Source organism: Grampus griseus, assembly GCF_964374135.1.
Source record: "Grampus griseus genome assembly, chromosome: 3".
In the NCBI taxonomy this organism is placed as follows: domain Eukaryota; kingdom Metazoa; phylum Chordata; class Mammalia; order Artiodactyla; family Delphinidae; genus Grampus; species Grampus griseus.
In genome coordinates this window covers 166,619,287-166,645,277 of record NC_139019.1, presented here as the reverse complement: position 1 = coordinate 166,645,277, position 25,991 = coordinate 166,619,287, and the positions used below count along the sequence as shown (strand labels likewise).

General features: G+C 53.2%; 1 protein-coding gene across 2 annotated transcripts in view; it reads left to right on the top strand.

The window, feature by feature from the left end:
- Positions 1-8,722: 8,722 nt before the first annotated feature.
- CERS4 (ceramide synthase 4) overlaps positions 8,723-25,991 on the top strand; it is a 30,339-nt gene continuing 13,070 nt past the window's right edge. The window contains exon 1 of one of the 2 annotated variants that reach the window (XM_082650140.1): positions 8,723-8,859. Coding sequence is in view for 1 of the 2 variants with exons in the window: in XM_082650139.1 (XP_082506265.1) it covers positions 18,529-18,578 (50 nt within the window). In the remaining variant the exon portion in view is untranslated. Of the gene's footprint in view, positions 8,860-18,308; positions 18,579-25,991 lie in introns of those variants that run through there. The other variant, XM_082650139.1, reaches the window with a different exon arrangement.

Sequence of the window (25,991 nt, the reverse complement as noted above, 5' to 3'; positions counted from 1 at the left end):
ACCAGGTTGCAAGATTTGTCATATCATTTTGCGATCGACTTGCAGTGTGTTAGCATTGTGTTTTTGTGGAATGTTTATAATATCCCACAAGCAGAGAATGACTGATTCCCACCCCATCCCCCCAAAAAGTCATGTCCCATGGGTGTGGCTCAGTTCTGGGAAAAAACTTGGAGGTTTGAGTGGGGACCAATTTCCTAAATTATCAATTTAGTAGGAAACAGTTTTCATATTGTGACAATTCTAATGTCTCCCCATATTTCAAAACTATCCTCCTTGAAGATGTGACAGCTCTAGGGATCTCCCCAAAACTGCATCTAAAAAGATGGATGACGCAAGTGCTCTTGGGACAACTGGGAACACAAACCTGGATCCCTACTTCACACCACGCCTCAACATAAATTCCTGATGGATCAAAGTTTTACATGGGAAAAATCAGATCATAAAAGCACTATGAAGAAAACACATGGGGACTTTTTAAAAATAATAATTTGAGAGTAGGTAAGGCTTTTTTTTTTTTTTTTTTTTGGCTGTGCTGCAAGGCACGTGGGATCTTAGTTCCCCGACCGGGGACTGAACCCAGGTCCTTGGCAGTGAAAGTGCTGAGTCCTAACCACTGGACTGCAGGGAATTCCCTGTAAGGCCTTTCTAAGAAAAATAAATTAAACATAAAAACCGCAAAAGAGGGTTTCCCTGGTGGCGCAGTGGCTGAGAGTCCGCCTGCCGATGCAGGGAACATGAGTTCGTGCCCCGGTCCGGGAAGATCCCACATGCCGCGGAGCAGCTGGGCCCATGAGCCATGGCCGCTGAGCCTGAGCGTCCGGAGCCTGTGCTCCGCAACGGGAGATGCCACGACAGTGAGAGGCCTGCGTACCGCAAAAAAAAAAAAAAAAAAAAAAAAAAAAAAACCGCAAAAGAAAGAGGTGGATAAGTCCAACTTCCTAAAATCCAAATAGACTTGTGGGGAGAAAACATTATAAACAAGGTAAAAATACAACTCGGGGGGTACAGAAATATTTATAATAGAATGCTACTCAGCCATAAAAGAGAATGAAATAATGCCATTTGCCACAACATGGATGGACCTAGAGATTCTCATAGTAAGTGAAGTAAGTCAGACAGAGAAAGACAAATATTATATGATATCACTTATATGTGGAATCTAAAATATGACTCAAATGAACTTATCTATGGAACAGAAACAGACTCACAGACATAGAGAATAGACTTGTGGTTTCCAACGCGGTGGGGAGGGATGGATTGGGAGTTTGGGATTAGCAGATGCAAACTAATACATAGAGAATGGATAAACAACAAGGTCCTACTGTATAGCACAGGGAACTACATTCAATATCCTGTGATAAATCGTAATGGAAAAGAATATGAAAAAGAATGCATATATACGTATGACTGAATCACTTTGCTATAAAGCAGAAATTAATACAACATTGTAAATCAACTATATTTCAATAAAGTAAATTTTAAAAAATGCAACTGGGGTGAGTGTGGATATTACAGCTCATATCAGAGAATAAGTCATTTCCTTAATATTAAAAAGAGTTTCTAGGTGTATTTTATCATAAGTTTTAAAGCCTCTCTAACTAAAACAAAACAAAACTAAAGAAAAAAATTTTTTCCAGGAAAAGAATATAGAGATCCACCTTTTTTTTTTTTTTTTTTTTTTTTTTTTTGCGGTACGGGGGCCTCTCACTGTTGTGGCCTCTCCCGTTGCGGGGCACAGGCTCCAGACGCGCAGGCTCAGCGGCCATGGCTCACGAGCCCAGCTGCTCCGCAGCATGTGGGATCTTCCCGGACCGGGGCACGAACCCGTGTCCCCTGCATTGGCAGGTGGACTCTCAACCAATGCGCCACCAGGGAAGCCCAAGATCCACCTTTTAAAGACCGAGAGGATGCGCAGCCTCACCCCAAATAATAAAAACGCAAATTAGAACTGCAAGATTTTTAATCTCTCAGATTAGCAAAGTCCGATAGTTCTGCCCTTGTGGAGGGTGGGAGCCTTGCTACAACAGCTGTCAAAATTCTACCCTCCCACACGCCCTGACTAGCAATTCTACTCCTAGGAACTTATGATGATCTACTCACCCTGACTCAACATCACCTCTGCACCAGGTTACTCATTACACCGTTACTTAGATTAGAAGCAAACTTCTTGTCCGTGGATAGGGGACTTGTTCCCTTAAAAAAAAAACGTGGTGAGAGCTGCCCAGCTCTGTGGCTACAGTAAAAACCCTTGACTTGAAGAGTGTAAATTGAGGAATTGGATAGCATGTGAATTATATCTCTAAGGCTGTTACGTAATAAGAATAAAACAAAACACTCACTCCCCCTTTCCAAAAAACAAAAACAACAGCAACAAAAAAGAGACTTCTTTATGTATGGATATCAAAGCACTCCTAAAAGTATTAAATTAAAAAACAAGATTCAGGTGCCTCAAAAAGTTCACATAGGGCTTCCCTGGTGGCGCAGTGGTTGAGAGTCCGCCTGCCGATGCAGGGGACACGGGTTCGAGCCCCGGTCCGGGAAGATCCCACATGCCGCGGAGCGGCTGGGCCCGTGAGCCATGGCCGCTGAGCCTGCGCGTCCGGAGCCTGTGCTCCGCAACGGGAGAGGCCACAACAGTGAGAGGCCCGCATAGTGCAAAAAAAAAAAAAAAAAGTTCACATAGAGTTACCATGTGACCCAGCAATTCCTCTTCTGGGTCTATACCCAAAGGAATTGAAAGCAGACACTCAATGGGATAGTTGTACACCCATGTTCATAGCAGCATACTTTACAACAGCCAAAAGGTGGAAGCAACCCCAGTGTCCATCAACAGATGAGTGGATAAACAAAATGTGGTCCATCCGTGCAATGGAACAGCCCGGATGAACCGTGAGAACATGATGCTCAGTGAAGTAAGCCAGACACCAAAGGACAAATACTGTCTGATTCCACTTCTAGGAGGTCCCTAGAGGAGTCAGATCCATGGAGACAGAAAGTAGATGGTGGGGGCCAGAGGCTGGGGGAGGGGGATGGGGAGAGTGTTTAATGGGGACAGTGTTTCAGTTTGGGAAGACGAAAAGTTCTGGAGACGGATGGTGGGGATGCTGTACAACAAAGTAAATGCGCTTAATGCCACTGAACTGGACACTCGACGTGGTTAAAATCGTACATTTTATGTAATGTCTATTTTAACATCCATTTGAAAATATCAAGATGCAAAAGAATGAATAAGGTGCAAGTTATTCTTTCAAAATAGAGAAAGAAAAGAAAAGAAGATGTTCATTTCTACACAGAGACTCTTTCAGGAAGCTGAACCCATGAATTGAGCTGCTGGGGGCCTGGGAGACAAACATGGTGGGAGAAATTTGACTGTTATAGGAAAGCCTTGGGCAGCTTTTTTTTTTTTTTTTTTTTTTTTTGCGGTACGCGGGCCTCTCACTGCTGCGGCCTCTTCCGTTGCGGAGCACAGGCTCCGGACGCGCAGGCTCAGCGGCCATGGCTCGCGGACCCAGCCGCTCCGCGGCATGTGGGATCTTCCCGGACCGGGTCACGAACCCGTGTCCCCTGCATCGGCAGGCGGATTCTCAACCACTGCACCACCAGGGAAGCCCCTTGGGCAGTTTTTGAATGGTAGATATTTACTGTTCCAAAGCGGAAACGTTCTAATCAGAGATTGTCATCTCCTATTTGAAAAACGCTTTTAAAATAGTACTCCTGGGAATCCCCTGGAGGTCCAGTGGTTAGGGCTCCAGGCTGTCACTGCCCAGGGCCCGAGTTCGATCCCTGCTCGGGATCCCGCAAGCCGAGCGGCGCAGCCAAAAAATAAATGAAATGAAATAAAATAGGACCCCCAAGTTCCTCCTAATAAAATCTAAGAGAGGGGATGGTGTCTTCGATCGGTGGGTATCGGCATGAGGGCTCCCATCCTGGCTACGTCACCGCGGGCAAATCATCTCCCCTCCCAGAAGGATGATCAACCACCACGTTTTCCTCGGGGCCATCCTGGTTTGAGTCCAGGCACCAGGTGGTTGGTCCCAGTACCTCAGGGCTCAGAGGTTTTTATCTGCTGAATCGCACAGACCTTGCGGGCATGCAGGTGAGGATGAGGGGAAATGGCAGGCTTCTCAGATGCTCTCAGGGTGTCGGAGCACCGGGCAGGAGTCAGGAACCAGGGCTTCCTGTGAGCCGGAAGGTAAGGGTGAGTGGTGAGTGGTGCACACACAAGAGGTACAGGGGTCCTTTCCCTTGTCTCACCGACAGCGGGCCAGGCCAGCCCTGACCTCCCCAGGGACAGAGATGAAGGGGGAAGGAGAGAACCAGCCCTGGGGGAATGGGTGAGTGGAGAGTCTGAGTGAAGGAAGATGAGGGTCCCCTGTGCCCCCACCCACCCAACAAAGGGAAAGAAAGCAGACAGAGAATAAGAGATCTGAAGGAGCTGGCTTCCAAGACAACTCCTCCCCGAGGCTGTGTGGCCTAGGGCAGCTTCCTGCACCCCTCTGGGCTCGAGTCCTCATCTGTGAAATGGGAATTTTCACTGCACTTGCTTCACGGACATGGCTGCATAGGTTCATTTCTGTAAACCTCTCAGCACAGCGCCTGGCATCAACCTGACCGTGGAACTCAAACCCGGTTATAGCCTCTGGGGCTCCGGGAGCTGAGAGAGGGCTAGACTGGTGGCAGAGGGAAGCTGGGTGCTCTGAGCACCTACTCTGGGCAGGTGAGGACACAGGCATGGAGCCAGGAGGGCACTGGGGTGGGGGTAGAGGGGAAGCAGCGGGATTAGAGAGGAGCTGGACGCTGTTCTGCGGGGGAAGAGGGTGAGATCCAGCACCTGCTGGGCAGGGGAAGCTAAGGCTGCGGTCTGTCCCTGCTTCAGATGCATGTACACAGGCACCCACAGAAACCTAGACAGACAATGGACACACAGACACCCCCAAAGACGGACTGACACACAGATGGACACACACACACCTAGAGACACACCCAGACAAATACACAGAGACACACAGAGACAGACATACACATACACTCCCAGATACACAAGAAAACACAGAGAAACACACAGATTTAGATGGACATAGAGACACACAGACACACCCAGACAGGCACACCCAGCAAGCGCTCTTTCTAAGCCTTTTCTCAGGCAAACTCCACTTCTTGCCTTGCTTCCCTTCATCCTCTCTGCCTTTAATGAACATTTATGAAGCACCACTGTATGCCGGGCCGTGTTCTAGGTGGCACAGGGTGGGTTTGATTAAGAACCAAGAGGGCCACATGGACACGCAGGAAAAGTATTTCAGCAGAGGGAACAGCCAGTGCAAAGGCCTCTCCTGTCCCCCATCCTCCCCCATCCCATCCCGTCCCCCAGCACTGACTCAAGCCATTTGGAATGGGAGGAAATACGGAGAGAGTGGTCCCCGTAGGATCCCCCTACCCCAGTTGGCCTGGTTATCTTCCATTCCATAGAAGAGGATGCCACGGGGCTCAGAGAGGCTGTGTCATATACCCGAGGTCACACAGCACAAATGTGGGCTCAGAGCTGCCTGAATTGAGGGCCTCTGTCCGGCCACGGGCCTGAGACAGCAGACACCTGCCCAGTGTGAGGGGCTGGCGTGAGAGTCACTAAGGTGGACACTCCAGGGCACGGAGAGGCAGTGACAGATAGAGAGACATCTGGGACTTCGGTCCCTACCCCACCAGAACAGGGGAGCAGCAGCCCCTGAGGCCACTAGAGGGGGCAAAGGGTCCCAAGGAGTGGGTGATGGGGACACATAGCAAGGGTTGTGGGTCTGACCTGGATGGGTCCTCAGGATGCTGATTTGGAAACTGCGTCAAGATAGGAGGGGGTCTGACAGTGCAAGCAGGTCTCTGGATGGGAGGTTGGGGCTCCGTCTGAGTCTCCTATTGCTACAGTAACAAATCATCACAACATGGTGGCTTAAAACAGTACACATTTTACCTGATAGTTCTGGAGGTCAGAACAAAAATGGGTCTCACTGGGCTAAAATCAAGGTGTCAGCAGGGCCGGATTCCTTCTGGAAGCTCTTGGTGAGAATCTGTTTCCTGGACTTTTCCGGTTTCTAGAGGCTGCCTGCATCCATTGGCTCGTGGTCCCATCAGCCATGTTCAAAATCAACAGTATAGCGTCTTCCAATCTGTCTTTCTCTGACTCTCCTCCCTCTCTCTTATAAAGACCCTTGTGATGACATTGGATCATTCCCCCCCCCCCATCTCCAGATCCTTTAACTTAATCACGTATGCAAAGTGCCTTTTGCCTTGTAAGGTCACATATTCACAGGTTCCAGGGGTTAGGATGTGTGGGCATCATTATTCCACCTAGCACAGGGCCCATCATCCAAGGTCCAGGGTCCAGCCTCCAGTCCTGGCCATGATGGCCCCGGGGTCTGGAAAAGGCCAACGTGCTTGGGACCAGCCATCTGACTATGGGGTGCAGAAGGGACAAAGAAGCCCTCAGCTTATTACCTGGATCAGGGCTTATCAGCCTCCCCAGTCCTACTTTCCTGTCCCACACTCAAGCACAGAGGGTATGAAGGTGTGGAGGGGAGGAGGATGCAAGGGGCTCCCCCCGCCTCCCTAGGGTCCCCCTTCCCACCACCCAGACACCCTACATTGGACTCACCAGCTTAGAAATGGCTCCATCTCCCCACTCCCCACAACCAGGCCCTGGCTCCTCTGATTCCCACAAACCCTGGCGATTTTACCACTTAATCCCTCCAGAGTTCCTCCCTTCACTCCTGTCTGCAACTCCCAGACCACAACCCAGCCACTCCTGCTGCCGTCTCATTTTAAATCTGATTGTGCCTCTCCCCAGAGAACCCTGGAGGGCCTTTAGTGACTGGTCCTGCCCTACTGTCCTCTCATGACTCACCGTTGGACCCTAACTCAGCTAAATCCCCCACCCACTCATCTCTCAGGTTACAGATGTCATCTCCTCCTGGAAGCCTGCCCTGAACACTCCATGCACACAGATGGAGTGGGCTGGGGGGTGGGGCCAGAAGGGCATGGAGTAGCCCAGAAGCAGCCCATCTGCAGAAGGTTCGGCCTGCATCTCTTCCTGCCAGGCTGAGCCCTTCCTCCAGCCTCCCCACCTTTGCCCATGCAGTACCTCCCACCTGAAATCTCTCCCTGACCCCGGCCCACCCAAATCCCCTATTGAGGGCCTCCCCTCCACATCTCCAGGAATCTCCTGCTTCTCCTCTGGGGTCTGGACCACCGCATTCCGCCATGTCTCTGGTGTCACTATTAATCCAAATGGCTGCCACGTTCTGAGCACCCCCAGGTGCAAGGCGCCGTATACCACAGTCCTAGTCACAACGCTGAGAAAAGAGGCTTTATCATCTGCCTTTTCCCTATGTGCAAAGGAGCTCTTGGAGGGCCGGGAAGAAAATAAAAGGGTGAATGTGGATAGAGGGGTTCTGAGGGCCAGGCTGACAGCTGAGCGAGAAGGACGCACACATTTGAAAAGAGAAGGAATAGCCCAGCAGAGGGAACAGCAAGTGCAAACACTGGGAAACTGGATCAAGACGGACAGCTTCATCCACACTTGCAGCAGAGGTCTCTGCTGCCCTCCCCCTTTCTATGTGTGGAAATCAAATCTCAGAGATGTGAAGCAACTTGCCTAGCCAAAAAAAGCCCGGGCTTCCCCCACCTTGCCCTGGGTCTGCTTCAGGGAGAGACATTGTCCAAAGGTGAAGCCACTTGCCCAGACGACGTGGGGTTGGCCAGCGGCTCTGGAACCCCCTTCCCTTCAACTGGCGACAGCTGGACCACGAGTCCCTTAGGTGCTGCTCAGATGCTCACAGACCACCTCTGCCTGATGCGGGATTGTCCTGCGTTCATGGCTCGCCCAGACTCCCCGCCCCTGTGCGCTGGAATCACCTTCTGTTCCCCCCGACCAGAGGGAGCCTGGGGCTTCGCCACCCCCCACTCCAGCCTATCTCCCAGCCTTATCGTCCCAGCTCTGCAGCCTGACCCCTGCCCCCCCACCGAACCGCACCCTTTGCCCAGCTGCCCTCCACGCCTCCCAACTCCCAGGGTGGTTCCTTGGGTTCCCAACTCTGAGGTTGGACCCATGAACCACGAATTGGACCAGCTTGACCTGAAAGCTGGGACAGGTCCCCAGACTTGGGGCACCGGGGGTGGCCTCTGAGGCCTGGGGCGGAGTCCGGGCCTCCGCCACAACGACCAGCGGTGCGCTCGGGCGGATCAGGGCGTCCGTGGTGTGTTGGCAGATGCGCGGTTGGATCAGAGCCGCGCCAGAAGAGGGGACCCGGGAGGGGGCTGGGGAGGACCTGCAGCGAACGGAAGAGAAACCGGGGCTGACTGAGCGCTCAGCGGATGGTGGTAGGTTCAAAGGCAAGAGATAAAGCACAGGAAAGAAACCTGCGGCTGGATTCCTCCAGAGAGCTCAGCGGATGGTGCCAGGTTCAAAGGCAAGAGATAAAGCACAGGCAAGAAACCTGCAGCTGGATTCCCCCAAGGCGCGCCTCGGTTGCGGGGGTGGGGGCGGGCGGGGCTGGAGGCGGGGCCCTGTAGCGCAGGCAGGGGGTCCAGGAAGCGGCCTAGTCGCACGGAAGGGGCCGAGCTCCGTTAGGATCCCGCGCCCCGCTGGGCTCAACCGGTCCCCGCCCCGGCCCCGCCCCCCAGGCCCCGCCCCCGATCCCGCCCCGCGCTCCCCTAAAGCCTGCTTCCCCGCCCCCGGCCGAGGCGGTGCCCGGAGCAGAGTCCGGCTGCGTCGTGCGGCCGATACGCGTCTCCTTCTCCTCTGCATCTGCGCCAGGCGCGCTCTCTCCCGCCCCGCCGCCGGCCCCTGGTGCTCCCGGCAGCCTGAGCCCCCAGGTAAGCGAACCCCCTGCGCCCCGAACGCGGACCGGAACGCCACTCTCGCGGAGAGCTCCGGCCCCGCCTCCAAGGCCATGGCGCCCGCGGCGGCCCCCAGACGCATGCAGTCCCCCATCAACTCGCCCGGGACGGCCTCTCGGGGCTTCCCATCTGGTCCCAGGCCCGGGCCGCCTCCCCGATAGAGCCCAGCTCCCCCGAGGGCCCGGGCGCCGCGAGCGCCCGAGGACGGGGCTGCGTAACGGGCGGGCCGGAGTGGGGACGAGCCTAGCACGGTGACGCGGGGGAATCCGGATGTGTGAACGCGAGGACCGCGACGGGGGTTGTCGGTCCGTCACCAGAGAATCCATACCTAAGGGGTGCCACCGACGTGCCAGGTCTGGGGATGCAGCCGGGGCCGTGGCCTCGGAGCCCGCAGCGCGGCCGCGTAGACGGCTGGGACCCGCGGAAACAGACACAGATCATTCCAGACATGCTAAGTGCGGGGAAGACAACACATCTGCGAGATGGGTTAGGGTCAGGGAGGCATTCTCGGAGAAGGTGTCATCCGGGCCTGAGGGGACCAGCCAGCGAGGGGTTTTTAGGCCCAGAAAACAGCAAAAGATTCTGAGGCAGGGCCCAGACTGGTGTGTTTGCTGAGCGGAAAAGAGGCCAGCGTGGCTGAAGTGCAGTTTGCTGGGGATCCGAGGTGAGAGGAGGTTGGCCCCCGGGGCCACGAAGATAAGAGGCGGATGTGGATTCCGTTCTCAAGTCTGTGATGACCACGTAGGCTTAGAACAAAGTGAGTGACCGGATCCACTTGTGTCTTAAGAAGACCCAGCAGCTGCTGTGGCCAAAAGAGACCGGAGGAAACCCTGGAGGAGGCTGCTGGTTTGGACCGGACAGGAAGCGGGGGATGGAAAGTGGGTGAATTTGGGTTCTTTTTGTCAGAAGAACACTGCCTGTATTCCCTGCCTGCTCAGAAGTGGGGCAGGAAGGAAAGTGCATGGAAGAGATTTCTGGCACCGGCAGCTGGGAGTGTGGAAGGATAGGAAAACTGAGGGAGAAACACATCTGAGGGTGTGAAGCTGTTGTGACTGAGTCCGATTTCCAAAACCTGTGAGATACCACCTGAGGGGGAAGGTGCCCGAGGACCTGACTCTGAACCCAGGCCAAGTCCAACGTGACTGAGTGCAAGGGGGCAACCTGGATCTGTTGTATGGGGCCACCTGAAATAGAAATTCTGGAGGGTAGGGTTGTCTTTGAAGCCCCCCGACCCCACCCCAAGTCCCTAGCCTCAACTCAGCCCCCTTCCAGAAGGAGCTGCTGTGAATAAACTTGACAGTGGTGGGAGTGCCCAGAGCCTCACTCAGCGCAGCTGGGTCCCTGTAGGCCCAGCCAGGCTGCAGGGAGGAGGCAGTTGGGACCTTCCTTGCCTGCCCTCCCAGCTCACCTACTCCCAGCTGGGAGCCTTGGTCATTGAATTGGCCTTGGGGCCCCAGAGAAAGTTTTTTGGACTTCAGTTTTCCCATCTATAAAATGGGTCAATAGTACCTGTATCTGGGAGTGTTGTTCTGATCAATGGAAGTCTCGGCTTTGAAATAGGAAAGGACTTGGCCAATCCCAGGGCCAGCCTTACGCCTCGGGGGATGGAGGAGGGCTGCAGCACTGGTGGGAGTTCTGGGCCCGGTGAGCCTCCATTTCCTGCTCTGAGAAATGGGAGGAAGGCATAAGGGCGTCCACCTCCAGAACCCACAGTCTGCAGACTGAGTGAGTTAGGCGTGTAAAGTGTTCAGTTGGCCGAGCGCCTGGTGTGATATGGTCACTGGGCACAGGAGCCGCTGGGATGAGTGTAGCTGGCCGTGGGGAGCTGGCTAGGGCTCACTCCTCCCACCACCCCTGGGATGCCCACAGGAAAGCAGGCACCAGGGGGCACGCTCCTCTCTTATCTGGGTACCACAGGGTTTCCCCTTTCCGGCTGTCTGGAAGCTGCCTCTGACCTTGTCCTGCCGGTTTGAATGTAGTGCTCTCAGGCTAGTGACTTCATCTCCTGGTTCAATTTCTTTACCTATAACATGGGAATAATAGCAGTCATCACCTGAGAGGTGTCCGGCTGGCAATAAGCACCTGTGAAAGCAGAGGGGATGCCCGGGTGGAAGCAGGGGGAGCCCCGAGAAGTGACCTGATTCAGCCTCTGGAAGGGTGGGGGAAGCCTTCTTGTAGGAGGTGACCATCTGCCAGGTTACTAAGGATTTTTAAGAGTTCATGGGGAGAGAGACCAGTGAACAAAGATGTGGAGGGGAAGCACCACAGCATGCATGGGAGGAGCTGCAGGCAGGAGCCAGGAACTCGGCATGGGAGTGACTGCACTGGTCCAGACCCTGACGAGGCTGGACCAGGTGGAGGTGTGGATGAGAGAAGTGGGTGCATCCTGGATAGACTTGAAGTTGAGGATGGAGTGGGCGTGGAATAGCCACTGATGGGTAAGCAGGTTCAGGCGCAAGGCAGCAGTCTATTTCCCAGCATCTGGAAATTGTGATGCCGCTAGACACCCAGGTGGAGACCAGGTTGCGGGGGGCGGGGGGGGCGCTAGAGCTTGGGAGACATCCCCACCCTGGTGGGATGGATTGGAGAGAGGGTGGAAGGAAAGAAACCAGGAGTGGGTGGCAAACCAGAAGCCAAGGGAGCAAGGGCTTCAAAGTGGAAGATGAGATCAGTCTCTGAATCCCCTGCTTGAATAATTTCTCCCCATGGCAGGGGTCTTACTCCCTTATTTGGTTGCCGTTCCTTCCCCAATGCCCAAGCCATTCAGACTGGGCTTCTTTTTGCTATCCGTGAATCGGCCCCTCAGACCCAGCCTGGCTCTGACCAGATTGACACAGAGGAGGCCTTTCTCCTCCGTCAATCTGGCCTTTGTACCTTTGTTAATATGATCCTGTCACACCAGTTCTCCACACTGAACCAGCAGGATCTCACCTCTCTCCCCGCTTCCTCCTAGGCTCCCCAAACCATATTTTGCTTCAGGGCTCCATGACTGTATCCAAGGAGGGGTCAGGCCCCTGCCAGCGACCCCCTGAGGATCCCCCCCACTACCCTGTGCTTGGCCCCAGCTCCCTCCCACCCTGTCATTGATTCATTCAGCACGTACTTCTGAAGCACCTGTGCTGGGAGGCACTGGGAACTAGCAGTGAACAAAATGAAGCTTCCCTGCCGCCCTCCCCCCCCCCACCTCATGGATGGAGCTGACGTTCTGGGAGGGGGGCAGCCGGGAGAGGGAAGAAACCTGAAGGATGAGAAGGAGCCAGCCAGGTGGACATCTGGAGGAAGAGCATTTCAGGCAGAGGGACTAGCATGTGCAAGGGTCCTGAGGCACGACCTGGCCTGGCATGTTGGAGGTATAGCCGAGTGGCCACTGTGGCTGGAGCAGAGTGAGCCATGGGGAGAGTGAGGAGAGGGGCAGATGAAGAGACTGAGGGTCCTCAGGGCCCCTCAATCCAACAATTGCAGACCCTGGTTGGGCCCTTGCTTGAGGGGTGCAAGGTTGTTGGGCCCCACTGCTGTGCAGTTTGCAGGGGTGTTGCTTTGGTGTGTTGTCCCCTGTGTGGAGTGGTCAGTGCACCCTGAAGGCGGAGGAGGCTGGCAGGAGGAAGGAAGAGGAGGTCAGCCCTTTCCTGGTGGGCAAAGCTTCTCCCCTTCCTCCTGCACGTGGCGGGGGGTTCAGCTGACCTGGGAGAATCCCTGGAGGGGCTGGAGGGAATGGAAGGAAGTAGCCAGGGAGAGGGTGCTGATGGAGACAGAGAAGGGGGCCAGGGAGGCGGAGGAGGTGCAGAGCCCAGAGCTGGGTGTTGGGGCAGGATGTTCTCAGGGAGGTGACCGGAGATGGTAGGCAGGGGCCTGGCTGGGCCTTGAAGATGAGCAGCAGAAACCAGAGCAGGTGTGTTTTGAGGATGGCCCCCTCCACCAGCCTGCTGTCACTCCCCTTCCAGGTGTAGGAGAAAAGACTCAGCATCCCTCCTCATCCCACCCCCCACGCCCGTGGACAAGGACCTGGTCACCTGGGCCTGCTCACCCTTCCCACCCACCCCCCATCCAGGTATGCACCAAACCCCTCCAGTTTCAAAGGCTTCACAGAGGGGATTCGGACACTTGGGTGCCGGCACCTAGATCAGTGGTTCTGTGGCCTGGACCGTTCCCCGACCCCCTCCAAATTGGGGATGGGTGCACCTAAGGGCACCTCCCTTTGGCCCTGGCTCAGCATTTTTTTTTTTTTTTTAGGCTGGGCTGCCCACGGCATGCGGGATCTTAGTTCCCCAACCAGGGATCGAACCCGTGCCCCCTGCTTTGGGAGCGCCGAGTCTTAACCACTGGACTTGCCAGGGAAGTCCTCTTGGCTCAGCTTTGACCGTGATCCTGGCAGGAGTGATGGGGCCACAGCTGGATCAAGGCTAACCTATCGGGAGATGGCAGGGGACAAGGGCAGTGACAGGAGGGGAGAGCAAGCAGGACGAGCTCTGGAAATGTCAGCCTCTGGGTGTCATTTCTCCATCTGAGCTGTTGGCTAGGGCAGGTCTAAATATAAGGTTGTCACCTCCCTGCCCTCACCTCTCTTCCCTCCCCGCTCTGTTCCAGCCCCAGGGGCCTCGTCTTCTATGCCTTGAATCAACCAGGCTTGGTCCTGCCTCAGGGCCTTTGCACAGGCTGTTCCCGCTTCTTAGAATGCTCTGTCCCCACGGCCTCTTCCCTCATCTCTCTTTTTTTTTTAAATAAATAAATTTATTTATTTATTTTTGGTTGCTTGGGTCTTTGTTGCTGCGCGCAGGCTTTCTCTAGTTGCGGCGAGCGGGGGCTACTCTTTGTTGCCGTGCGTGGGCTTCTTCTTGCGGTGGCTTCTCTTGTTGTGGAGCACGGGCTCTAAGCGCACGGGCTTCAGTAGCTGTGGCACACGGGCTCAGTAGTTGTGGCTCGCGGGCTTAGTTGCTCCGTGGCACGTGGGATCTTCCCGGACCAGGGCTCGAACCCATGTCCACTGCATGGGCAGGCAGATTCTTAACCACTGCACCACCAGGCAAGTCCCTGGGCCACAGATTTTAAGGCAGTTCTTGGAGGAGGTATCAGGCTGTCCCTCAGGTGTCTGCTTCCTCTAACGTTGTTCTTCTCACTGGCAAAGTAGTGACTCTGAATTCTGAAATGGTCGCCTTTTTTATACAACCAAATTCACGTGACTCTATAGACATGTTGCAGTTTATGGAATAGGATGCATTTATTTGACCTCAGAGCCTGTATGAAGAGCCCAGGGAGCAAACCTGAGTTGTGGGTCCTGGCTTCGGTGAAGTTGACTCTGAGGGTTAAGGATTTTCAGGATCTTTTCCAGGGGTACAGCATGAAAGTCTCGGTGCTTGAGTTGAAAGAATTAGGCAGATGCTTGCGGTGACTTCTGCTAGCCAAATAGGCTGCAGATGGTTGCCTCTTTCAACCTGTTTCAACCTATGACAGCATTCAGCCAGGACTCTGAGATGAACCAACTGAAATTTTGGAATTCGCTGAAAAGTCATGACTTCGGACCTTGGGAAGTCTAAAAAGGACACGAGACGGCTTCCTTGGTGGCACAGTGGTGGCCAGTGCAGGGGACATGGGTTCGAGCCCTGGTCCGGGAAGATCCCACATGCCGCGGAGCAACTAAGCCCGTGCGCCACAACTACTGAGCCTGCGCTCTAGAGCCCACGAGCCACAACTACTGAAGCCCACGTGCCTAGAGCCCGTGCTCCGCAACAAGAGAAGCCACCGCAACGAGAAGCCCGCACACCACAATGAAGAGTAGCCCCCACTCGCTGTAGCTAGAGAAAGCCCGCGAGCAGCAGCGAAGACCCAACTCAGCCAAAAGCAAATAAATAAAATAAATAAATGTATAAAAAAAATAAAAAGGACATGAGGCATTTGCATACAAGGCTTGCTCATACATTACCTAGAGATTGGTCACAGAATATTTAGAAACCATCACTGCAGCCATGGCTTTCATTCAGAGTAGTTCTTTACAGAGAAACAGAGGCTAGCTGTCTCTCTCTGATTACTGAAATATTCTCTGATCACTCCCCTTTGTAAATGTTACCAGCATTTGTTTGTATTTTGCCTAGACGTTCTCCACTGCCTTACCCATGCTGATTTAACTTGGCTGCCCTGAGGAGGTAATTTTTGAGCTCGAGGCCTGAGTTGGAGCTGGTGGTGGACACCCACAGGAAGTGGAATTTGTTGATTGCCTCCCCTCCAGATCCCTCTCTCCACTGGGGAGACAGACACATCCCTGGGCAGTTACAATGCAGAATAACCTGGGCCAAACAGAGGGACCACAGGCTCTCTGACCCAGCCTGGCAGTCCTGGAAGACTTCCTGGAAGCAGTGACAGGCAAGCTGCTTACTTGAAAGGTTAGGGGAAGGTGAATAGTGATCCAGGTGGAGGAAACAGCCTAGACAAAAGCTATTGCATTGGCAGTTCCCTGCCGGTCCGGTGGTTGGGACTCCACACTTTCACTCCCGAGGGCCTGGGTTCGATCCCTGGTCGGGGAACTTCGATCCTGCAAGCTGAGCAGCATGGCCAAAAAAAAAAAAAGAAAAAATTAGGCATCTGGGTACTGCATTACAGCGATGTTTCTGAGATGTGAACAGACCCTGGGAATCAGGCCATGGACACTAGGCTGAGAACCAGGGAGTCTGGTAGCTGCAGGAGGTCAGCAGGGTAGAGGGGGCGTGGGCAGGGCCAGATCACAAAGACCTTGGTGATGAGTGCCAGGCGCAGACGGAGGGGTGCCCCCCATGTGGGCCCCCTCTCCAGGGCTGGGGAGGGACAGGCCTGTAGAGTGAGCCTGTGTGGGGTTGCTGAGAGAGTGATGGATGGGAAAGAGGAAGTGCTTAGTCTCCAGTTACACAAACACCCCTGGTTCTTTTTTTTTTTTTTTAACACCCCTGGTTCTTAAAGGGCCCACGGACAGACTCCCCCTGGGAACCTTTCCCTGCTCCACCCCTGATGAGCCATCTCACACGTGCCCTGCTTGGCTCCCCACCCTACCTAGGTGGGCAGGCAGGCACTGGGGTGATAAATCCTTCAGTGAAGGCGCTGCTAGCCTGAGGCCACCCGCCAGGAGCAGATCCTCCCAGGCTGGCTTACTCTGAAGTTCACGGTTAGCCTCTGTCCTCTGGGACCCTGACAGGTCTGCAGGCCCCTGTTCAGCTGTATGTCAAGTCAGGGGGTACTGGGGCTCCCAGCTCTTGAGGCCACGCCCTCTCCCCATCCATCCTCACCACTCTTCCTTCTAAAATGATGCCTTCTCCGAGTCCCCCATGCAGAATTTGCCCAAAAAGATCTTCTGGTCCTGTCCCACCCCTGGGCTGTGTGTCCCCAAATTCCTGCCCAAGCCAGTAGTTCCCAGATCAGGCTGCCCACCCCAACATGCTCTAGCCCCACCCCCTGAAGACACCCCTACCCAGCCGTGCTTCCCAGCCCCCATCACCTCTCAGACGCCAGCCACTGGTGACCTCTTGGGGCAGAACTTCGCTAATCTGAAATCCCAAGGACGGCCCACGTGCCGGGGTTGTTCACAGGAGAATCACCCCCTTCTGTGGACATCGAGGCCCAAGGCTCCCATTGCTGCCCCTGTGTCTTTAAGGCTCAGGTGACAGGCACTTGTCAACTTTCCCTTGAACAAGGAGGGCTCAGACCTGGGCTGGCAGGCTCACCAGAGTTCAGTACCAGCCAGGACCGAATGTCATCTTCTTTTCCTCGTGTTTGTTTTATGGCCACTGTCTGCACGTGATGCTGAGAAGCTGGCTTTCTCTTTCTCTTTTTTTTTTTTTTTCCATTATAGTTTATTGCAAGATATTGAATATAGTTTCCTGTGCTATACAGTAGGTCTTTGTTGTTTATCTACATATAGTAGTTTGTATCTGCTAAGTTCAAACTCCTGATTTATACCTCCCCCCACCCCTTCCCCCTTTGGTAACTAAATTTGTTTTCTATGCGTGTGTCTGTTTCTGTTTTGTAAATAAGTTTCATCTGTATCATTTTTGTTAGATTCCACACATAAGTGATATCATAAAATATTTGTCTTTGTCTGACTTCACTTAGTGTGATAATCTAAGGGCCATCCACGTTGCTGCAAATGGCAGTGTTTCATTCTTTTTTATGGCTGAGTAATATTCCATTGTATATATGTACGGCATCTTCTTTATCCATTCATCTGTCGATGGACACTTAGGTTGCTTCCATGTCTTGGCTATTGTGAATAGTGCTGCTATGAACAGAGGGGTGCATGTATCTTTTTGAATTATAGTTTTGTCCAGATAAATGCCCAGGAGTGGGATTGCTGGGTCATATGGCAGCTCTATGTTTAGTTTTTTGAGGAACCTCCCTACCTGTTCTCCATAGTGGCTGCACCAATTCACATGCCCACCGACAGTGTAGGAGGGTTCCCTTTTCTCCGCGCCCTCTCCAACGCTGGCTTTCTCTTTCGGGGAAGGAGATGTGGATGGAGGGAGGCAGCCTGGGCAAAACTCGGAGGCAGAGAGACCAGGGCAGAGGTGGCCACAACGATTGAGATGAGAGACGGGGCCTCGTCGGCGGGAATCGAGCAGAGAAGGGGGGACTCGCTTGATTGTTATGGGGAGGTGGATGCAATTGTGGGACCTGGTGAGTAGCTGAGTGTCCAGGGTGATGGGGGGTGGTGAGGAGGGATTGGGATGACTCCCAGATTCCTGTCCCCAAAGACTGGGTGCATGGTGGGATCTTAGCCAAGAAGCGTGCTCAGGGTGGAGGATAACTTGAGTGCGATACGTCTGGGCGAAGCGTAGCCAGGCGGTGTTGGGTTAGCCGGTTTGGCATCAGGGGAGAAAGCTGGCAGCTGCAGGAATCTGGAAAACCAAAGCACAGGCACACCGATTGTGGCTTCCGGGTGGGTGAGATTTCCCAGGGAGAAAAGCTGGTATGAGAGGGTACAGGACTGGCATCATTTAGGGCCAAAGGAGAAGAAAAACATCTTGCGTTAGGTTAGGCAGGCTGCCACGGTTGTTAGGAGAGCCAGACAGGGGGGCAGATATACTACTAGGAGGTCAGGAATCCACGGACAGAGAGTTGACCACTGGGATTGGCCTGGGCCGGGGGCGGTCACCGGCGACCCAGGCAAAGTCCAAAGTAGCGAAGCAGAGATGGGGAGAATCACAGGCATAAAGGCAGCAGGTCCCGTTTTCCAAGAATGCGTAGGCTGCCGCTGCTGGGCTGAGGTTCCGTGAGCCCGTGTTCATCTAGAACGCTGGGTGGTATTGAGCTAAGTTCACATGCAGCCTGGCCGTTTACCAACCGTGTGACCCTGGGATGATAAGTCAGTTCATCCGTGCCATGGGGACAGTAACCGCATCTCCCCTGGAGTGCAGGGAGGTGGGCGCTTGGGGCAGTTGGCGCGGGGCCTTCCTGGAGCTAGCGTCTTTGGCAACACCTGGGGTGGTACCAACACCGGTGTGTGGAGCAGTCGCTGCTATGGGTGTGAACGAGGCCTGCTGTCCCAGGAAGCAGTTTGGCTTTTGCTCCTACTTCATTCTACCTGAAACCGCCTCCATGAATGCTGTCATCTGGGGGCAGCAGAGGGGCCCAGCAGCCAGCTGGTGGGAGAAGTAGGGCAGGTGTTAGACCAGTTTGGGCAGAGGTGGGATGCCGTCAGAGTTACAACCTGGAGCCCACAGTTCCCTCCACCCTGGAAGGTGGGTAGCAGCAGCATCTTGGGGGCTGACCTTGACTGGGAATTAGTTTCATAAATGGTGAGCCGGGAATGTGGGGGCTGCTTGCCAGCCGGAAGTGCCCCCTCTGAGCCCCTTTTTCTTCTCTCTTCTGTTTGGTATTTTCTTTTATCTCTCTCCAAACTAGTTAGCTCTGTCTTCTACAATCTCCAATCAACTATCAACCCCACAGTGGGAAACAATGTTTTTTCCTTTTTCTCTGGATAAATAATGCTTCCTTCTTCTTTATCCCCTTGCACCATGTATATTGCATTTTATTTATATATATTTTTAAGGTATAGTTGATGTACAATATCGTATATTTAAGGTGTACAACATAGTGATTCCCAATTTTTAAAGGTTATACTCCATTTATTCTTATTATAAAATATTGGCTATGTTCCCTGTGTTGTACAATATATCCTTGTAGCTTATTTATTTTATATATAGTAGTTTGTACCTATTAATACCCTACCCCTGTCTTGCCCCTTCCCCCTTCCCTCTCCCCACTGGTAACCACTAGTTTGTTCTCTGTATCTGTGAGTCTGTTTCTTTTGTGTTATATTCACTAGCTTATTTTGTTTTTTAGGTTTCACATATAAGTGATATCATAGAGCATTTGTCTTTGTGTGACTTACTTCACTGAGCATTAATACCCTCCAAGTCCATCCATGTTGTTGCAAATTTCATTCTTTTTCATGGCTGAGTCCATGGTGAATTTTTTACTTCAAATATTGTATGTTTTAGAATCCCCATTTGGTGCATTTTTATAATTTCTGCTTTTTTTTTTTTTTTTTGCGGTACGCGGGCCTCTCACTGTCGTGGCCTCTCCCGTTGCGGAGCACAGGCTCCGGACACGCAGGCTCAGCAGCCATGGCTCACGGGCCCAGCCGCTCCGCAGCATGTGGGATCTTCCTGGACCGGGGCACGAACCCGCGTCCCCTGCATCAGCAGGCGGACTCTCAACCACTGCGCCACCAGGGAAGCCCTATCTTCTCCTTCTTTTAAACACTTATGTAATATTTCATAGTATGGAATCCTGAGGTTTCTGCTCCCCAGCATTGGACATCCAGGTTGCTTCCAGCTCTCACTGGAAGGGAGAGAGGGAGGAACTCCAAAGGGACATAAGGAAATATGGGGGAGTGATGGATATATATGTTCATTATCTTGATTGAGGTGATGATTTCCACCAGTAGGTACATATGTCAAATGCATTGAATCACACACTTCAGACATGCATGGTTTCTGCATGTCGTTCGATAAAGTCGTGTTGGTTTTGTTTTTGTTCTTTTTTTTTTTCAAGTGTAATAGCCCAAGCTCCCCTTACACTCCCATCTGTACGCTTTATCCCTCCCAGTCCCGTGCAGGTAACCTATCAGATCCTGCTGCCTCACCCCGGCTTGCCTCTGGGGCTGAGCCTGCTCATTTCCCTCCTCAAACTTCCAGAGACCTGCTCCCCTCTCCTCCCTCAGTCCTTCTTGAAACCTCCCTGACCGAACCCCCAACACACACGCACACTAGGTGATGCTGGGGACTCCGGAGATCTCTTCCTGGTCTGACCCTCCCTGTCTGGTAGTGGGAGAGACTCAGCTCTCTAAGCTCCCTGGGGCCAGCCAGGGCTGAACAGAAGCTTTGAAGAAAGACCTAGGGTGGGGTGGGGCAGGGCTAGGGAGGGAGCTCTGCTTCCTTAGGGTGGGAGGAGTAGAAAAGGCCTCTTAAGGAGGGAATTGAATCTGACCCAGGTCTTCACTGGCCCAGTGAAGGGGGTGTGGGCACTTCCGGAAAAAGGCACCACCTATGTAAAGGCCTGGACTGCTGGGGGATGCTCTTGGGAACCCTAGCACCTGGGTGTGGGGTAGTGCAGGAGTTATAGGAGGGAGGGAGCAGATTCCAGGAGGTCGGGGACCCCACTGTCAGCCCCCAGGCAGCTGCAAAGCAACCCTCATGGCCCCACTGTTGGTTGCTTTACTGGGGGGCAGTAGGGGGCTGCATCACCAAGGGGTGGCGGTGTAGACTGTGGTGAGGAGGGGTGGCCAGTGGGCTGCGGATTCTGGGGGACATGGCCTGGCTCACCCAGACCCCTTAGTCTGCCTGGGACAGGGTTGGGGGGTGGTATAGATGTTAAGAAAGCAAAGTTCAATCCTGTGTGAGCTTCTGGGGCCCTGAAAAGGCTCTGGGACAGCTTAGGGGTGGTGGTGGTGTAGGACCTTGTTCCCTGGGAAACCTTGATCGGCAGAGACAGGCCTGTGAGCCCTGAGCTCACTGGTGGGCAGAGCAACTCCCTCCCCACCCTGGAGAGCTTCTAGCTCCGACTCACTCCCTTGTTGGCTGCGTGACCTGCGTCCAGCTGCTCCTTGCTTTGAGCCTCTGGCTTCCCAGTTCTGAAACAAGGAGGCAGTGGACCTACACCATGGGGATCAAGCTAACCTTGCCCAATAAAGCAGGTGGTTTCTTTTCCTAGAAAGTTTGACCACCTGAGCCAGAGTCCTCCCATGCACCCACCTGTCCATGTGTCTGTTCTACCTGCTTTTTCATCCACTTAGCAAACATTTAGTTGGTACTTACCATCGTCCTGGGCCCTGAGGATACAGCAGTGACTAAACAACATTCTTGCCTTCGTGAGGCTTATGTCTTGGGATGAGGCAGACAAACAAGTGAATAAGAAAACAGATCAAGTGGGGGGAGGGGGCTGAAGCAACGAAATAGGGTAAGAAGATGGTATAATATGGTGGCTTCTTTGGTAGTGATCTGAGAAGGCTTCCTGAGGAGGTAATACTGAACTGGGATGTGAATGATGAGACAGAGGTTGCGTGGGAGGACAGCACATGCAAAGGCCCTGAAGCAGGAACGAGCTTGGTGAGTTGGAATCCCACCAAGCAGCCATTACAGTAAATTGAGCTAGTGTGGGGGAGGTGGGGGGGGTGGGGATACTAACAGGGCCAGAGTGTGGAGGGCAGGAGTGTGTCTAAATATGAGGGGCTGAGTCGAGGCAGAGCCCTGGACTTGGGGCCCTCCTTAGGGTCCTTGAAGGTGGTTTCTCCTGGAGTGGCTGCATCTCTGGTCATTAGCACCCCGCAGGCACCCTGCTCAGAGAGGCCAGAGCGGAGGAGCCAGGGCCCAGTGCAGGGGCGGCTGTGGTTATCTACAAATAACCCCCACTTAGTCCATCATGTGTTCCCTGCCTGGGCCTCCAGCCGAAGGAGTCAGGTGACCCCGGGCAGCAGGCGAGGCTGCAGGGGCCGGGTGAGTGTGTATGTGTGTGTCTGTTCTTCCCTGGGCAACCCAGACATCTGGCGTATGAATTGATTTCCTTCTTTCACAACCCGGGCAAGTCCTACACTTCCAGCTAGATTTAAAATAAAACCAACCTTTGTGCACAGCCCTGCTGTGCTGGGCAGTGCTGGGGCCTTTGGGGGTCCAGGGGAGCGACAGGGATCCTGTGCTCATTGCCCCCTCCACGTGTCAGCACAAAGCCCTGCGCTCTCTCGCTCTCTCTCTCTCTCTCTTCCCCAATCTGGGGATATTTTTAGCCACTAAGAAGGATTATCAGAGCCTGGCTCCCAGGTGGCAGGGGCAGGGCTGGGAGTGGGACCAAAGTGCCTTTAAGAAGCAGCGGGGCTGGGTGACCCGGCTGGGGAGAGGGGGCAGGGTGCGGTGAGGAGGAGGAAGCCTCAGGCTGGTTAGGCTAGACTGGCCACCCATTTGGCGATTCTCCAAGTGACTCCTCAGCAGCCCTGGGTGAGCCAGCGCGGGCTCATTCATTCGCTACAGCTTTAAGGAAAGGCTGCAGAGGCCGGGGTGGGCGTTGGGGGAGGGGCGGTGGGGTGTGTGTCCGGGAAGAACCACTGGGAACCTGCGCAGACCAGCACCCTCCTTTCCAGACTGCTCCCCATTGCCCCCTCCTCTCTACTGCTCCTAGTAACTGTGTTATACTTAGTGCTCGCTCCACCCCAGGCATTGTTCCCAGTCCCTTCCGTGTGGAGGCAGGGGCATTGTTATTTCCATTTTACAGATGAGGGAACTGAAACACTGAGTGGCAAGGTCAATGACAAGGTCAATGATGGGTAAATGGCGGGACTCAAATCCACTGCAACAGCAGCATGGAGCATTTACAAACTGCTTAGCTTCCTGAGCCCCCACAACGGTGCAGTAAAGCAGAAGATCTGGCTGTACCCATTTTTCAGATGGGGCAGCTGAGGCCCAAGAAGGCAGAGTGTCACAGGGAATGAGCAGAGGAGCCGGGGTCCAAAAGAGGAAAAATGAAAGTTGAGGAGGAGTGCCTCCCTGACCCTCGTTTCTGCCTGTCCGTCGGGAGGAGGGCATCTGTCAGGGGCAGGAGTGGAAGAGAAGTTTGAACCTTGCTGGTCATGGATGCCTGGTTACAGCCGTACCTGAGCCCCTTCTGTGTGCCAGACACTGCCCATGTGTTCCACATGCAGGCTCACTGGCCTGCTCGACCACAATGCAAGGAAATGGGTGACTTCTCAAACCTCAGAGTCTCTTCTTTATCAAGAGGGTAAAGGGGGTGGGCAAACAGACAGACACAGGTTACAGAAAGGGTAGGAGGTCCAAGGCCAAGACCTCTGCAGTTAGGTTGTGTCAGTCTGAAGCCCCCTTGGAAGGCTCGCAGGTTTGGAAAGTGCATTTCTGTTTTGCCCTTCTGACTTGAGGACCAGAAATAACGATGCCTGCTTCAGCTGAGGGGACTGGGGTTTGAGGCTGGTCATGCTTCCTTCCTTTTCCACCCTCCCCCCCACCAAAAAGACTGCCTGGCCAGCTTCCAATGTCACAGTGAATGAGGCAGAGCTGGCAGAGGGTGCTTTAACTGGATCTGAAGTAGGGGCAATCAGGAGGTGCCTCCAGGAGGAAGTGGCAACTGAATTGGGTTTTGAAGGATGCATAGGAGTTTGCCAGACAGACATGAGGGCTGAGACCTTGCCAGCTTTCCCCACCATTTTATGTCCTCAGCATCCAGCATGGGACAATAAATATTAGATGGGCATTCTAGGCAGAGGACAGTATTTGTAAAGGCTGGGGTGTGTGAAATCATACAGTGTGTGTGATTGTATCAGAGTGTGTCAAACAGTGAATAGTGGGCTTTTGAGGCTGGGGACATGGGCAGAGGCCTGGGATTACGAGATGCCATCGCTCTTGTGTGTTCTCACTTGTCCCCAAAGCTCATCATGACATGCTAGCACCATGGCTGTGGGACCCGATCTTGGGTGGGGGGAAGAACATGGGGCTGGGGGCTTGGACCCCTGGGTTCTGGCTCCAGCTCTAGCTGGCTGGGGGCCTTCCCAGGATGCCCAGCCCACTTATATCTGCACTGGGCATCTGCACTGCCCACTTATATCTCTAGCTGGCTGGGGGTCTTCAGATGGGTGGGAGGGCCCCTCAGGAGAAGGCTATAGATGCCCTGTGGTGGGTGTGGCTCCTGCTAGGAGGCTGTAGAGAGTGAGGCCAGGAATTACGGGCTGGGTGTGTGCAGTTATGCCCCAGTGGGTGCACGGGATCAAGCGAAATTTGCCTGTTAGTGAAGTTGGTTTCTTTTTTTTTTAAACCATTTTTAAAAAATTGAAATATAGTCAATTTACAATGTTGTGTTAGTTTCAGGTGTACAGCACAGTGATTCAGTTATGTGTGTGTTTGTGTGTGCGTGTGTGTGTGTATATATATATATATATTTTTTCAGATTCTTTTCCATTATAGGTTATTAGAAGGTACTGAGTATAGTTCCCTGTGCTATACAGTAGGTCCTTGTTGTTTATCATTTTATACATGGTAGTGTGTATGTGTTAATCCCAAACTCCTAATTTATCTCTTTTTAGAGAGATCAACCACCTGGGCAGAAGTTCCCCCATCCACCTGTCCAACTGTCTATTCTGTCCGGGCCTCCTGAGCCTTGTGGGTCTAAACTAGCCACTGTCACACGCCTGTCTTTTTTTTTTTTTTTAACATTTTTTTAAACTATCTATTTGCAGATGATATAATCTTCTTTTTTTTTCTTTATTTTTTTTGGCTGTGTCAGGTCTTAGTTGCGACACACGGGATCTTCGTTGAGGCACGCGGGATCTTTTCATTGCGGCCCAAGCGCTCTTGTGGCGTGCGCGCTTCTCTCTAGTTGTGGCGTGTGGGCTCCAGAGCGCGTGGGCTTTGTAGTTTGCGGCTCGTGGGCTCTCTCGTTGAGGCGCCCAAGCTCAGTAGTTGTGGCACACGGGCTTAGTTGCCCCGTGGCATGTGGGAATCTTAGTTCCCTGACCAGGGATCAGACCCGCATCCCCTGCATTGGAAGGCGGATTCTTTACCACTGGACCACCAGGGAAGTCCCCACACACCTGTCTTAAAGAAAAATGCACAACAGGAGCGCTGTGAGTTTACGTTTTGTTGGGTCTTTACTGGGGACTATAGCCCTGAAGAAGGCCACTCAGTAGCTCTAGGGAACTGCTCCAAAGAGGTAAGGGAGGAGCCCGGATATATACAGGGGTTTTTGCAACAAAGACCAGGTAGTCAGAACATCAGAAGATTACTGTTGATTAAAAGAAAACCAGATAGCTCAAGTTAAGGAATTCTGGGCTTTTCTCTGTATGGGAAGATGCAAGAATCTGGGCTTACTGAATTCATTTCTTTGATATGCACCTCAGCTGTCTGGGCCAGTAATCTGTGCTTTCTCATCCTGAGTCTCCTCGGGGTGCACTGTCGTGGGTGGGTGTAGCTAGATGGCAGGCATCCTGCTTCCATCCTGAGTTCCCTCAGGACTCACCACGGGGGGAAGGGGGACAGCAGCTGTAATGTGGCTTGTTGCCTGCAACATCCTTTGCTTACTGATATAGCAGGCAATATTTTTTCATTGACACATCCCCCCCACTTGTCTTGTCCAACACCAAACCCACCTCCTGCCCCCAAATCCATTCACCATCCTGGTTCACCCAGTTCCTCAGACCCTTGAGAATGTTTCTTTTTCTGTATTTGACTGGTGATATTGTGATTTATAATGAGAAGTAGCTATTTGGCCTTCCTCGGTTCCTGGCACAGAGCTTTTAAAACCCTGAGAATTTCCTAAGTGATAAGAGGAATAAAGGTGCCTTTTGTTATGTTAATGAGGAGACTTTTGGAAAGCCCCCCACTCAGGTCACCTAAGGATGGGACTGGTTGCCAGGGGAACCAACCTCTTGATGAAGGGGTTGGAACTTTCATTCCCACCCCTGGACCTCCAGTGGCCAAGGATTTAATTACTGCGACTATGTAATGAAGCCACCGTAAAAACCCTTAAGGATGGGGGTTCGGAAAGCTTCCAGGTTGATGAACGCGAGATTTGTGGAGACTTGCAGGGACTAGTGCATCTGGGGAGGGCGTGGGAGCTCCGCCCCCTTCCCCATACCTTGCCCTATGATTCTTTCC